Source organism: Notothenia rossii (genome assembly GCF_949606895.1).
Source record: "Notothenia rossii genome assembly, chromosome: 9".
NCBI lineage: Eukaryota > Metazoa > Chordata > Actinopteri > Perciformes > Nototheniidae > Notothenia > Notothenia rossii.
In genome coordinates, this window is record NC_136907.1 from 58029899 (window position 1) to 58046831 (window position 16933).

A 16933-nucleotide genomic window follows, 5' to 3' on the forward strand; every position below is an offset into this window, starting at 1 on the left:
CTATTTCCCCCTTATTATAAGCAATCTGTTTTAAGGAATGAGCTGCGAACAAAATAAAGGAAACACTATGGAAATGTGTGATTTAGGCTGTTCTTTTCTTAAAGCATTGTCAAGTATCAACCATAATTTACCTACATTTGATTGATTTTGCTTCCTTATAACTTAACTTATGAGGCAATACCTATACTTCACCTCTATGAGGGGCCCAGGCCTTCGTATTTTTTTCTTTATGTGGCCCTCAGTGAAAACAGTTTGGACACCCCTGTCCTACGGCACAGACTGTGGATGCCATAGAGTGAGAATGTGTTTGCGGTCACACCGACCGACCGAAAGGGCGAGCTAAAGAGCTGCTAGTCACAGCCATGAAAAAAAAGCCAGCCAGTACGTTGGAAGAGGGTCAGTTAATATTACCATTATGGAATGAATTCAGTACTTTCACACACCTGCCGCTCAAAGTCTGAGTTCTCATCCCCATGTGACCCAGGCAGTAACAACAACAAGAACAACAACCTGTATACCCTTTCCAGTTCCTATTGCTAAAGAAACTTGACATTACTTGTCATACAGAGGCTTTCCTCAATCTGCATCCTCTCTGCACTTGTGTTCTGGTCAACTTGTGAAACGTCCTCACCCTCAGCCCAAATACTATTCCAAGTTCAACATCTGCATCTAGCCAAGTAGCAATAGTCCAAATGACTGGAAGTAGTCCTGCTTACTTGTTTGGACTTCAGGTAGCCAAGTACCCCAGAATGCATTTCACGCCTGTGATATTTTGAGCCAAGTTCCAAACTATTTTGAAAAAAAAGATCCACATTGCTCTGAAGTTCAAACATGTATAAAGAAGGCGCTCTTTGGTGGGGACACACACACATTCAAAACAGAAGAAAGGTCCAAGCATTTGAACATAAAACAGCCATCTTTTTTCCAGAGTGCCCTCTGGCAAAAAGATGGCTATTTTATGGTCAAAGTCTAAAAACAGAGAAAATATTTTTTAAATAAAGCTTTGGTAACAACCCACACGTAACCTCAAAACCGGTCTTTTTCAGGGGATTTTAACATTTACAAGCATATTCTTCTTTTGTGTGTTTTATGATTTTGTCAGACATCTGACGATTTTAAGAATATCAATACAGCCACGTTTCATAATATATTCTTTATTGTTCTTTGAAGTAGCAAAGATCAAGGTGAAAAAAGTTTATGATGGCCAAAGACATTTTAGACAGAATAAAATCATGCAGATAGTATATGATTGGTTTACATTTTTCACAAGGGTCAAGTGCCTTAATATCCCACTTAATAAGTATGTCAAATGTCCCATTTTTCTACGACAGAATCTCATTTCGTAGATCTTTAATGAACCAATCACAGGTTATTACAAAGGTCCAATCCAATTTCAGCAAAGAAAGTAAAGCCTGTTGCATTATCATCACAACAGCACCAAGTGGATTCATCCAATTAGTAAGCTACAGAGCAGATATGAACATACAATATTGTATCTACTAAAGCACACGTAAAATGTTATACATTTATATACAGAAGAAAAAACACTGTACTGCGTTATGTGATGCATTTCTGAAATACTTTGCTGCCTATACAAAAATCTACAAGTGTCCATTTTAGTATTCACATATGAGATTTGTTAAAAATCATAAACTAATATACATTAGTTGACATCAATCTCCAACATGGCCACTGCACACAAATAAAATAAGAACATAACAAATAGAAACTAAAGTTAAAATATACTCACAAGAAACAAACAGTTTTAGTAGAGATGACAGATAAATCTCTCTTACTTTGAATGATGTGAAAACGATAAAAGCAAAGGTTTTATTGAACATGTGGAGAAACAAAGCTGATGTTTGTGCCTGTTATTTAGTCAAACTCTTTTGAAAGCAGCTTTACCTTTAAATGCAAACTAGCAATACTACATTCAGAAGGATATATCACAAAAACGTTATGATAATGTTATGTACAAGGTTAGTTTTCATACTAAAATAACTTCCTGCTGACAATTATCTCTTATCTTTCTTTTACTTTTCTTGTAAAATCTCTTTATCTGCTTTAATGCCACCTCAGTTTTCTTACAGAAACATGGATAACTTTCTAAAATACTGGCATTTCCTTAAAACGTTGCACAGCATTCCCTTTTCAATGTGTGAGAATGTCAAAACAAGACTTGTGGGTACTAGTTAATGAGGCTGACTTAATTTAAAGTATGTATACAACATACAGCCACCAATACCAAATCATAGCTGGCATACATGATGGTTCAGCCCATGATGTGTTCACTTGCTGCGTGTGTTACAGTTATTCATACTTAATACAAGCATCAGAAGCTTCACAATATTAACGATGTTCAGGATGTACCAATGAAACCGAAGCTGGATCCATTTTCATGTACATTTTACGAGAAAAGGACCTGCTGTATTACCCTTTAAAACAAAGATCTGACCTTTTCATTTCAGACTGAATATAAAGAACCCAAAGGAAATTGCACTTCACAATATAGACTGCACCATCAAGATGACATATTTATTTCAACAAAGATTAAAAAAGAATGTGCCCTCTTTATATATCCCTCCTTTAAATGAAGATTGTTCAATCCAACAAAGAAATATAGTGAAATAAAAGGCAAGGTGTTACGTTTAGTTTATCTAAGATAAATGCATTTACTGTAGAAGTCCAGGTTGGCTCCCCAATGAAATTACATTTCATGGTGACATGGAATGTTTCGTGGTATTCTGCCTTTAACTTACCAAGCAACGAAACAAAGGGGTCTTCTTTGTGAAGCATCTGCAGATGTGTCAAGTTTGAATTTGGATTCCACTTTATCATTGCAAGGGAAGAATATAATTCAGAGAGCTGTCTGGATCAAAAGAGCCACAGATATTTAGGTGAATGTATCTATCTTGAAGCTCTGATTAGACTTTGAATATATTACCAATAATGTGGTAAAGCTAAATATAACATTTGGCATTTCAAATGATATTAAAGGTCACCTATTATGCAAAATCCACTTGTTCATGTCTTTTATACATAAACATGTGTCCCCTATGTGTAAAGAGATTCTGAAAGTTTCAGGAAATAGATTCGCTCACTTTTTTATCCATTTATATAAAAACCTGTCTGAAAATGAGCTGATCACATTTTGGCCATTTTTTGATGTCATAACGATGTTTTGGCTTGTGTAACCATTAGCCAATCAGCAACCAAGGTCACCCCCCCACCTTATCACCTGAATCTCCTCCTAGAGCACCACTGTGTTGTTTTTAACCAAATCTCTCTCAGAGGGGCGTGGGGAGGGGCTCCTTATTTTCATCTAAAGTAACAGACAGAGAATCACCACTTTTGAAGCAGGGCTGAAACAGAGGGGATTATGGGATGCTACAATGCATGATCTGTTTGGTGTTTCAAGCCAAAAACTTCATAGACATGTTTGTATATATCTGAGATCTATAATATATTGATGAAAAACAGTATAATAGGGGACCTTTAAGAATTTGCTTATGACACTATACATCCATTAAGCTAAGGGAAACAAATGTAAAATCTGCATTCTATTTCTTTCTTTGTTGGGTTTGACACATTTCCCATATTCCTGTACACATTGCAACAGAAACCTTTAATAGTTTCACAGCTCCTTGGGCTCGCCGTAGTCGTTGTACATGACGGTAAGTGTCTGCTCGTCGCATGCCTTGTGGACGTCTTGGCCCATGTGGGACCAGTTCAGCCCGAAGGCCTTGGTGTCAGTGTAGCGGCAGGACAGGAACTTGAGGGACATCCTGCGGAGGCCGATCTTCGGCTCCTGAAGAAGACCCTTACACCACGGGTTGAGCTCCCCTAACTGGGAGAGGATGAGGCCGGCCTTCCTGTTGGGACAAAGCAAATAATAACTCATTAAGTTTGCTTTGGATGCTTTAATCCGTAAACATGTCAGAAGTAGGAGACAATGAGCAATTATTGTTCAAAAAATAATATAAATGGGGAACACAATACAGTAGTGCCCATGACTGAACTTCCAGTCTATGTTATCAACCTGGTCGACATTTCCGAACACCAACATGTTTTCCAAGAGAAACACATTTCCCGCCCCCCAAAAATGCATCTTAAAGACTTATGTGACAAAATTGACAAGGAAAATTAAAAGAGTTGACTGACTGTCTCTTTTACAAGTCTATTGGTGCTTATACTGTGTTGTAGAAGTGTCTTGCCATAACTAATATTACAAATCCTACAACATTCCTGTTCTTTATGTAGTATCTTGGCATAAAAAGGTCACGATTACAGGTAGTTTTAAGCAACAAAACTACTCAGTGTTAGAAAAAAGAGACCGTTGTTGAGGTTGAAATAACTACGTTTGTTAAATAATTTAAGTTACTGACTTCACCTTTCAAGTAAATATATGTAAACTTTTAGTTTCACACCTGATAGAAATATCAACGCCTTAGGGGAAATTCCTGTTTGACACCATCACTAACTCTTGTCCTTAGCATACTTTCTCATGTCTCATTGTAAACGTTCCTTTGCTCTGAGCATCTATTAAAGAATGATAACATTGGAGTTCATTGAAAGCCCGGTGCATCTCCTACAGCAGATACCTACATACACATCCCAAGCGTCTGTAATGGACGCCCTAGCATTGAGACCATTTTGTGGCAGCATAACGAAGGGAAAAGTAGTCGAAATGCAATGAACTGTGAGAAACACTTGTTGCAAAGTATTTGAAGGAAGGTGGAATCTCAGCGTTGATGCACATCAGCCTTCAGAAACATTAGACTGTCCACAGTTCATAAATCACAGCGTGGCTCCGCTGTTGTTCTAGAATGACATCACTGTGTGACAGAACCTAAAATCTACCCATCTACCACTGCTTCCCGAAGGGTAAGGTGCACTGTTACTGAGACATTCCGACTTTGACCCAAAGCACACACTGGCTTCTGAAGCTCTGTATCAGAATTATGAAAGTAAAACAGTGGAAAAACGAATAAATGAAGGAATGAATGGCTGTGGCAGGTAAAGAGCTGTAATCCTGGCTGGAATACCGCTGGGAGAGCCTATTAATGCCTTATTTCATCCTGTGGCCAAACCAGGCCAGCTGAAAAATCATCTTTGTGAGTAACATAATGCACAGAGGTCACATAAATACATCTCATAGCGCAATAAATAATCATTAAGTCTAATGCAGCCTGTTCAGCACTTGAAGGGAAATCCTGTCAAGTGTGTGTCTGTGGCAGCAGTAGGAGATTTCATTCATTCCACACACATTTTCTCCTCGTTCTGAAGCCAAAGTAGCACTTCTACAGCATGTCCCCATTCTGCCAAGCCACAAGTCTGCTGGACGCAGCCGAGTCACCAGAGCCACATTATCCTGATGAACTGATGACACGTCAGAGCGCCTGGCTACACATTCAATAACACTAGTTAGACAAAATGAATGACCCTACTGATAGATTCAACAAAGAGAAAGTATGTATTTGAAGGGTTTTTAACAAACTGTGGACTTAATGCTCTACACTCATCTTACAAAATGGTTAAACTTAGAAGCAAAAGTTTGTCTTTGCTTTAATAAAACTTGAGGAAAATCAGGTATACGAATGATTTGTTTGCAAAGAGACACATTGTTTAACGAGTTTAACAATTGTTGTACAAATAAAAAATAAACATTGATTGATTGTGTGAACATGATAATGCACGTTAAAACAACTGACTTAGTTAAATTATCCATTATCAGTAAAGTTTTTCAGCTATCGTCATACAAATTGAAAAGGACTAATGTCTTCATTTTGTGCTTCTACTTATATGTATTCCTTGTATTGTATTGTATTGCATCAAAGTGACTTCACAAACATGGAGTGTTCCCCAATTCATCATGGGCTCTCACCTGGAAGTGAGATCTGATGCAGGTGTGATGATGACAATGATGATGATGGTCATGCAAATGATGATGATGATGATGATGATGAAAAGGGAGTTGATGTTGGAAGGGAAAGTTAAGGAGTTGATGAACACTGGTTCTCACTTGTGATTTCAAAGGGACTAATAATACTAAGATACATATATTGGTGAATTTAATGTCAGCGACAAGTATCTCAAATCAACTGAGGTTGTACTGTTTTAAAATCTGAGTTTACAAAACATGTTTTTTTCCAAATGATAATCATAAGGTGAACACCTAAGTTAAAATAGTTTAAAACTTGTTTTTGTCTTTCTTTAATTCACGTTAAAATCAGCACAGGTACATTGCGAATAAAGAAAAAAAGAAGAAAGAAAGATAAAGAAATAACAATAAAAACCAAAAAGTCATATTTCAAATAAAATATTTGTCATATACAAATTTGATTTTTGTTGCCTTCTTATTCCTAATATTATTAATAGTGGTGCCATATTGCTGTAATTCTAAGTCAGTTCATCTCATGTTTTGAGTGTGAAATGTTCCCCTTGATAACATTTCCTAAATTTAAATTGAGGGTCTCAGTCCTTCAGGTGCTCTAAAAAAGGTAGGATTGAAAGCTTCAGAACAGTTACAAAATGGCCTTTAAGGTGAGTTTTCACATACTACGAAATATATTTTTCTGCACAATATTTCATGATCTGCCACTAGGGCTCTCTCGATCAAAACAATGCCGTAAGATGGAGTTTGTAGAATTAGTGTAGAACTATATTAGGCCCCGGCCCCACGAGGACGCATACGGCTAAACGCATAGGATTAACGCAAGCGCAATCGCAAAAAAGCTTCCGTCCACGCAATATTCACCGGATAGTGTCTGTCCACACCACGAGACAGCTCCGTTTAGCTCCAACCGCTGGAGAAGCTGCAGTACATATGCAGGAGCCTGTACGTGGCGCTGTAACTTCCTCCAAAAAAGCAGCGAAGAAGCATGGTTGTCATGGTTGCTCTTCTGTTTATTCTCAGCGGTGGGGGCCGAGGGAACCGGGTTATGGCTAGAAAGGATCCGTCTAATGTAAATATGACGTCACGTTCTTGTTCTAACTCTCGTTGTAATTGGAGCGGCTCGGCTGTAATCGGAAAGGGTCGGGGTGGGCGGGACGCGGGAAGATCGCGGGAACATCGAGAAGAGACGTCGTTCTAACTCTCGTTGTAATCAGAGCAGTGGTAACCACTCAAAGTCCTCAAGAGATAGGAAACGACAGCAGTGTGGGACCTTATTGCGGGAAATTACTGAGCACACATACCACCTACAGGATGAGACGTTCATGTGTACAGTGATATCAAGACTAAATTATCTTTTGGAGGACGTAAAGCAACACACCCCACATGACAGTAGTCTTCCTCTCACCTTCACGCCCCCCAAACACAAAAAGCAGAAGAGGACCATAACACCTCTCAGTACCAGCCATCGTAGACACCCTTTTTCAGGCCGGGTGGGTCATAAAGCTGAGGTCATGAGATCCAACTACAGAGTGGACAGCTTGAACAAGATTTTAAAAGCTAAGTCCCCAGAGTCTAATGCGGGAGGAGCAGGCAGGGGTACGAAGAGGAGGATAGATGCTTTAGCTAAGAACAAAGTATATTTACTTTTGCCATCTCCTCTATATTCACAAAACACAGCCAATCATCCATTCCAATCCTATGTGACATGGCACAGATCATTCCACTCCAATAGAAATTGGTATAAAAGAGACCATTAGTCTTCTCATTGTGCTTATTGCTGTGGATAGGTGTTAACTATTGTTGTTGTATTGTATCATATCAAAAGTTGTTTTCATCCAAGGCACCACCGCCAGGTGAATGTTGGAAGCTTGGAGCTGTAAAGAGGTGCTAAGTAAAACCACCTTTTGAATCCATTGCATGTGATTGATGTAGTTATAAAAAGTATATCATAAGCTGTCATTACAGTCTAAATATCTAACAGCAAAAGGAGGAGAGGAGATGAGGAGAACAGAGGAGAGGAGACAGCAAAAGGAGGAGAGTATGAGGAGAGGAGAACAGGAGAGGAGAGGATACAGCAAAAGGAGGATAGTCTGAGGAGAAGATGAGGAGAGGAGAACAGAGGAAACAGGGAAAGCAGAGTAAAGAGCAGAGTTGAAAGAGAAGTTGAAAGCAGAGCAAACAGTAGCAGGAGAAGTAGAGCAAATGTCAAATTAACTTTGAAAAGTATCAGCAAGAAGATCAGATTTGCATAATGTTATTTTGTTTTATTCGTTACTGTTATATTAATGTTGTATGTTCATTTTTGTACATAGGATAATAAAGATGATCTTAACCTTGAACTCGATTCATGACCTCATTTCATTATTAAAACCTTAATATCAAATTACAGACTGGATTCAAATTAGGATCTCCAAATGTGTTGATGTAATGTTTGTGATAACTGAAGGATAAAGTGTTCCTTTATGTGTTGAGAAAATTCCCCTCCCTCTTAAGCCAAGTAAGGTGTTTAAAAAGCCTCTTGGATCAGCTGGAAAATACATCATCACAAAGCTGAAAACAGCTGTTTCACTTTACTTTTGAAAGATACGACAGAGACAAAGCTACACATATATGATGGTATTATAGAATATGGTGCATTGCTGCAGATTAAACTACCCAACGGGATATAAAAGAGGTAAACACATCTACAGCAGTAACATGCAACATACATTTTATTGCACCAGGAGCTATCTTGGGACTTTTAATGCAACAACGTTGACTTGCCTGTGAATACAAAATAAACCATAGTGTTGCTGATCTACAGTGTTGTCATTCTTCTTTCAACAGCAAGACCGCTAACAAGTATTTACATATTTAATATAGTTTAGTTTCTCGCCATCCCAAACGTAAACATTCAGCCACGTGACTGCGCTTCCGAGCCGCTCCGATTACAACCGAGTCGCTCCGATTACAACGAGAGTTAGAACGAGAACGTGACGTCATATTTACATTAGACGGATCATTTCTAGCCATAACCAGGGAACCGGGCAGAGTTTTTCGCCAGTTAACGTGTGTTAAAGTTTCTTCCGGACAAAATGATAAAAGTGCCGGTCAAAGGTCTTCTTTGTTATTTATTGAGCTTTAAAACAAATGAATAACGAATCTATATAATATAATAATAAAATACATGGAGCCTCTCTTTTTCCTCCCTCTCTTCGGATAGCGTCAGTGTCTGTCTCATGCAGCAGCTGATCCAGTAATGAGTGACCCGGCCGACAGTAAAAATAAACATATTTATAACTAGTGTAGGTAGTTTGAGAGGTAATTAAAATAGCTAAGGGTGATGATCTGACTTGAAGTGTGTGTTTTGCTCCGTTCACCGCTGCATCACAGCGGGAGGAGCTGCAGGTGAGCAGAGCTGCGTGTCTCGGTCCTGTCAGATTAGACTTCACTCGCGTTTATGTCCATATCGAGAGAAAGATAAATAATCTGAATTCAGCAGGGCCGTGGGAAGTAGGGGTGCTGAGGGTGCTGCAGCACCCCCTGGTGGAGGACAGGGGATCTGCACTTCCACAAGATTACATTTAAAAAAAAGAATTTTCAGCCTTGATGTAACAACATTAATAATTAAGTAAAGATAACACCCTTTTCACCCCGGTTAGATTTTCCATTTGCCCTGTACGATGGGCGCTGTAAGTGATGAAAGTGGAGTATGTTGGCTTATCAGGCGCCCGCAGCTCACAGCCAGCGTGAGAGAGAGAGAGATAGATAGAGAGAGGGGGTGTACCGGTACTGGCGGGGAATGTTGTTAGCTTCTGCTGCGCTAACGGATATAAGAAGCTGTTTCTACAACCAGCGTGGAGGAGAGCTCTCCTGTCAGACTGAGAGGCTCAGTGAGGTAAAGGACTCTGAGTGTTTAGATAGTTCACTTTAGTCTAAGTTGTCTCAGTGGGTCTCAAACGTTTTGATCACAATTTATGTAAACAAATATTTCCAAAGCACTCCTTTATAATTATTAGGATGAATAAAAACAGGTTTGAAATCATTCCAATGTATACTATAGGACAGTAAACCAAAAATATGCATAAATAAATAAATGTTAACTGATAAAATAAGATATAAATGAACCACAAAAATAAAACAAGTTAGCCTACATTTATTTTGTATTGGCTATGGTAGGTTATCGATTATGTTCACATACTTATTTGATTATTAAAATGCAAACCGATCTTTTTCATATGGGTGTTTTAGAGTTGTATCCCCTAGATCAGTCTCTAGTAATTGGGCGCTCAAAGTGCACCAGATTGAAGCATTTTACTTTAAAATGTTAAAAACAAATCTTACGGGGGGGCACCCCCCGACCCGCCTAGAGGATGTGAAGTCCACCCACCAATTAAAAAAATGTCATGCAATACTAAATACATTTGAAGCTTTTCTATATAAGCTGTCCACCATATCAATACGTTTCTCTGTTTGTAGTGTAGTGGTCTTTTGTAGAGGTTTTTCATTGCCAGCTAAAATCTTGCCTAGGGCAGCAAATTGGTCAAAACCGGCCCTGGTGTCATCCCCACAGCACCCCCCATTTGAAACATGTTCCCACGGCTATGGAATTCAGTGTGCAGTTTACTTTGACGCGGGGGTGAGCAGCAGGTGGGGAGAGGCGGGGCTATTGAGTCATCATTATCAGAAAATAGGGCGCACACACAGAGCCGTTGGACCCCCCAGAGCGTTGTGTATGCCGTTCTATCCACCTTGGGACCCGTTATTGTTTCCGCAGTTGTTTACTGTCATATTCGGTCGTCCTCGTGTGGCCGAACGGTCTATATGACACTAAACAGAAACGCAAACGACCGTTTTTGTCCTCGTGGGGCCGGGGCCTTAATTTGTCACGACTGGTTAGGATTCCTTCATTGTTTATCTTTCAGGAGGATGTAACCGTGGGAGATGAATTATCCTCAGAGATCTCCCTTCACTTAAACAAATGGACTTGGTGAGTAATAATGTTAAAAACACTAAATAAAGCATTTTCAAAAAGATACAAATCAGTATCTCGCCATTGCTGTTTGGCTGTCGCAAAAGTTTGCTCTGCTTGTGTCTATAATCACTTTTGATAAAAAATACAATAACTATGATCCACCATCGGGTAAAAAAAATTGCTTGAAACTGGAAAATCTACATATCCATGTATAAAATACATCAAAAATGCATTTTGCATAATAGGGGACCTTTAAAGATAAAAATGTGAGTTCTATGATAAAGTTAGAGTCTGGAACTACAAGCACCAATAAGTGTGTTGGCCGTTTAATTATACAAGCAATCAAACCAAAAAGTAAAAATCATTATATAAATGTTAGAAATAGCACTAGTCTGTGGCCCTGGATAAAACCAATAGAAATAGAAGTAAGGAAATATGTTTTTATTTTATTTGTAAGTTTTGAGTTTCAGTCTCCTTGGAAAATAAATATCCTCTTTTCAAACACTCTTTCAAATGATGACCCACACATATTTATTATTCTGTTAATACGCTGCATTTCTTTGGTGTTTTGAACCTAAAGTTAGCACAGACAAACACATTGTAATAATACAGACATGTGTGGTCTGTGATTCCTACAGTATTTCATCCCCCCTCTTATACTGACCCCGAATCAACTGCTGCTCCGTAAACATATAGCCCATCACCATATTTCCTGGTATGTGCTCATGTTATTTCTGGACAATGAGTATGTTCTGTATGCCATAATAGGCCACAATTCATTTCAGACAGTCAAGGAACTTTCTATCAAACATATTTCTGTATTATTGTTGGCATTCCTCTCTAATTTGCAAACCATTTGACCTATAATGATACGTGAGAAGCAACATCCTTTAGAAGTACTTTCCATATGTTATTGAATTGTTTTTGGAATTGGAGTGTATTTTCAGTGTGATATGTACATATGGATGCTCAGCAGGAAGGCATATCCACAGAGCTATAACAGCAACCTCTGTGGCCTCAGTAATGATTTTTGCTCTGGAAACTTCATAGAGAGAAATAACAATTCAAATGATGTCAGTCTTCACAGTCAGCCTGTCTGCAGACAAGAATGCGTGTGTTGGTACTGCCATACTGCCATTCATATCATTTTTCTGAAACCTCTTTATGTTCCCAATATTTTGCCACAGATTTCAGCGGTTTGAGGAAATCGGGGTATTTATTTGCTTTGAATAAAGAAAAAAAAGTGTGGTTTGTTTTGCTTTCATTTTTCAGGAGAGCAGAGGAACGTTTCACAGGTTCCAAATAGCAACGGTTGTCACCGTAAATCCTTTTGAACATAAAGGAGTGGAAAACAGCTCAAAGTAAAATCCTTAAAGAGCAACTTGCAGGGTTTTTTTTTTTCTACATTTATGCTTAAACTTGCTTGAAAATTACAATTAAAAAAGTGAATGCAGGATTTTATATGTTTTACGAGACATAAGGGCAGGAATTCAGAGGGAAAGGAGCAATTTTGAGCTCTGCTCTTAAAAACGGCTTTTTTTAAAGGACATACGTCGAATGCGTCATATTACATCACAACCCCTTTGTCTCTCTGACCGCGGGAATAGTTAGTAGTTGCGTTGAGCAGTTGTGTTGAGCGGTTGTGTTTTAGTGAGCTGGTATTTTTCGGTAGTTTTACATTGTATTTCACCATTTGTAATCATGGTGCAGTATTGTGTGTGTGCAGGTTGCACAAATACCAGCCTGTCAGGACATCCAGTCCACTATTTCCCTAACAGGAAAAGAAAGCTAGCTAGCTTTCGGTCCTGGGTTCGTTTTGTGCAGACAAAGAGACGGGACTTCCTGCGTCTGTGACGAAATTTATATTGATATTCTAATGTAGTTATGTTTAGCTCATCAACAGTCCTGCAAATAACGTTACTATATTATCAATGCTACTTTAGTTATAGCCTGATATATGATAGCTAACTTTACAATGTTTTGATGTGACGTTAGCTAACATTCTGTAGCTAACGTCGATCACTCACCAAGATAGCTGCCCCTTCCCTGCTCTCTCTCTCCGGTACAGCTCCGAAGGTAGTGTGGAGTTGCATTAGGTAACGTTTATCAGGAAACCGTATTACATCTCTCTCCCCCCCTTCCCTGCTCTCTCTCTCCCCTCCGGTACAGCACCGTAACATAGTGTGGATTTGCATTAGGTAACGCGAGATACGGCTGATACTTGCGCATTAGTTTCTGTTATGGATCAGTATCAACAGTCCTGCCAGTAACGTTGCTATATTATCAATACTACTTTAGTTATAGCCTGATATATGATAGCTAACTTCACAATGTTGTGATGTGACGTTAGCTAACATTCTGTAGCTAACGCCGATTGCTCACCAAGATAGCTGCCCAGTTCTCCACTGGTTCTCCTCACACCACAGCTCAATTTCTCTCCGATGGCCATTATTTCTTCTAATCCTTGGCTGCTCCTGGTCTCTTGGACGCCTAGCAGGCTCATACTTATAAGGTTGTGGTCCGTCATATGCATTCGAATATTCATGTTCAACTTCTTCTGTGTCTTCTGTGTCGAAACTAGCATTGGGATCCATGTTTATTAATACGTTACACCGGCCGCTCTCCCCCTTGTTTCCCCTTTGTTACGTCACACGGGAGGTCACGTGGGGAGGCTTTTTTGACGCGGAAGTAAAAATATCTTACAAAAACGACGCCAGATGTCACTGTAATGTATATTTATGTATATATTTTTTTGAAAATCTAGTGTATACATCATTTTCCTACACATTTATTCACAGGTGTCTTTAACCTGGAAGTTGCTCTTTAAGAAGGCCCCTTAAGAATCTCCCCCTAGCCAAAACGTAAAGGTCCCCTATTATACTGTTTTTCATCAATATATTATAGTTCTCAGATATATACAAAACATGTCTCTGAAGTGTTTGGCTCCAAACACCAAACAGATCATGCATTGTAGCATCCCACAAACCCCTCTGTTTCAGCCCTGTTTCAAAAGTGCTGATTCTCTGTCTGTTACTTTAGATGAAAAATAAGGAGCCCCTCCCCACGCCCCTCTGAGAGATATTTGGTTAAAAAGAACACAATGGTGCTCTAGTAGGAGATTCAGGTGATAAGGGGGGGGGGGGTGTTACCTTGGTTGGTGATTGGCTAATGGTTACACAAGCCAAAACATCGTTACGACATCATAAAGTTCCGGGTTTTTATATAAATGGATCAGGAAGAAAAAGGTAGAGAATCTTTTTTCCTGAAACTTTCAGAATGTCTTTTCACAGAGGGGACACATGCTGATGTATAAAAGACAGGAAAAAGTGGGTTTTACATAATAGGTGACCTTTAAGTGGGATTTTGACATGGTTATAAGCGGTTATATGTGAATAGAAATATGAATACAGACATGATCAAACGTTAAGGCACACACCCACCCACCCACCCACCCACCCACACACACACACACACACACACACACACACACACACACACACACACACACACACACACACACACACACACACACACACACACACACACACACACACACACACACACACACACACACACACACACACACACACACACACACACACACACACACACACACACACACACACACACACACACACACACACACACACACACACACACACACACACACACACAACCACCGGATGGGCCGCCAGCTCTAACCGCTGAGTTACACGGCAGCCCATCTGGTGGTTGTTGTACATTTTGTCTAACACATTTTGTTTTTGTACTGGGGCCCAGTGTCTGCTACGGCGGAAGCAGACTTGAATCCGACCTGCAGCGCCTTTCCATGTGTCATCCCAACACTGTCAGTCTCTAAACAAAGGCCAAAGGCCCAAAAAATACATTCATTAAAAAACACCGGACAACACCAAGGTTATTTACAAGGTAGCCCTGCCTTAAATCATGTCTGAGGTTAGGGCATTAAAACACTCAAGTCAAGCAGACATTGAAGTCCAATTTTAGCCCCAAATTAATCGAGCCACAAATTTTTCTAGGAAACATTTCTGCCAGATCGTCCTAAATCTGGCAAATCTGAAATGTTATGATGCATGTGCCATCTCCCACATGGCTGCTATCAAAATATCTGTTATAAACTGTGATGAGCTGTTATTGGAGGAGCTGAATTGTACATGTTGTGGCTAAACTGTAGTCTTGGCTAAAACTGTGCTGATATAAAACTGAAGCTCAGTAAACACCACACAGTCATCATCTTTCAGCCATCTGCTGCTCCATTTGATCTTTTATTTTCAAACAATATTTTCGTGAAAAAAAACTTAAATCGGGGGATAAATCATTAAAGTACTTACTTCCATCGTCATCAATTAGGTTTATTTGATCTATTTAAATGTGCGTGTTGATATTGAGTGTTAAAGCAATGCATTTTCTAGGAGACAGGGAAATAAAGTCTTACATAGACATAAAAATGTAGAACACCAACACCACACATCTTTTTTTCTGTTTTACTATATTTAGCTGCAGGGATTGACTTCTTACTCTAGCATTCTTGATTAGGAAGAGCAGAGAGCAAATATACTTAACAGAGACATGAGAAAAACGTCCCTACGTGTCGTCATATCTGCACTAAAAATATCCCTTGGCACAATAAATTAGAAAATCATTGTTTTTTGGTCTCATTATTAATTACTAACAAATACTCAGTTTCACAGTAACCACTAAATCTGTGCTGGAAGAGGAGCTGAAAGGCATTTCTACTTTGGTAGAGTAAAAGAGCAAAGCAAACAGTCTGCTGTGATTATGATTATGAAGTCCTGAAGGAAATTCCAACCATAACAATACGTATTATCACAAGAACTCCTCTGATTAGAGGAACTGTCATGTAAAAATAGAGAGAAAATAAGTTCATCAAAGTCCACAGAGTCTAACCAAGGACACTGTCAGATCTGAAACTTCCATAATGGAGCATTTTCTTTCAGCCAAGCCAAAACATGTTTAGAAGTTTAGAAGTCAACAGCCATGCGGCGAGCCTAAAAAAAGATGGGTACTCTTCTGGCGATGACAAGATCTGGCCCTCAGGAGGAGAAGTGTCAAACCTCGGAGACAAAGCCTTTCGGTGAGTTTATGGTTTGAGTTAAATCGTCCTGCGATGTTGCATGAAAAAGGCAACAAATATGTCCTCCGCAGGATGCCAAAGTGTCTCGTCAGTGAGATTTGATATGTTTTTAAAGACAATATCTGCAGCCACACGAGAGATAAAGCCACAGTGGTTCATTCAGTTGTTTCCAGATATTGCTTACTTGGCTGATAGGAGTTTACATTGAATCAGAGCCTGAGCCTGTTATCTGTATTTTGACTAAGTTAATGAAAATCTTATTTAGGCCTCATTGTTTGTGACAGGGAGAGAGAGGAATTCCCTTCATAAAACATTAAGCTGATTTTAGGAAGGGATGAAACTCTCTGTCTGTGGTCTGCACATCTACAGTGTGTGTGTGTGTGTGCGTGTGCTAGAGGGGAGTATGTCTGCTCTATTGTTTACTGTTGGCGCTAACAAAGATTGTTTGGGTGAAAGAGGTATATTCCTTCTCAAATGGCCAAAGAAAGGGATTTAAGACTAATCCGGATTTAAAGTGAACATTTGGATTATTTCAAATGGGGTTGTATGAGGTACTTATTTATGTTGTCTAAAGTTGGAGTCCCAGGATGGAAGTCAAGCAATGTACCTATGCGAACACTGGCAGCAACAACATTTATTTAAAAAAAAAAAAATGCTCACTTAAAAAAAAAAATGAGTATCTTTTTTGGGAGGTGCTGCCGGGTCACGATCAAGATGGCAATTTATTTGCTTCCAGACTGTTAAGTAAAATCACAACTCTAATTATTACACTGTGAGTATGGTACTTTCAAATATTATGTTGAGCAAAAACGTGTCAATGAAAGATGATGTCAACAAACATCAACTAAATTCGACCCAGGAGATGCTAGTGGACGAAGACAGACTAGGAGATGCTAGTCACTAAGTTTACCAGGTAACATCAAGGACTTCATACCTGATAATAAACAACAACAACTAACATAAATATTTG

The 16933-nt window shown here is 39.2% G+C and overlaps 1 protein-coding gene across 10 annotated transcripts in view; it reads right to left on the bottom strand.

Annotated features, from left to right (window-relative positions):
- Positions 1–1138: 1138 nt before the first annotated feature.
- astn1 (astrotactin 1) overlaps positions 1139–16933 on the bottom strand; it is a 474928-nt gene continuing 459133 nt past the window's right edge. For all 10 annotated transcript variants that reach the window (XM_079652095.1, XM_079652090.1, XM_079652093.1 and 7 more), the window contains one exon: positions 1139–3872. In XM_079652095.1, the coding sequence (XP_079508221.1) occupies positions 3635–3872 (238 nt within the window). In that variant the 3' untranslated portion in view covers positions 1139–3634. The remainder of the gene's footprint in view (positions 3873–16933) is intronic.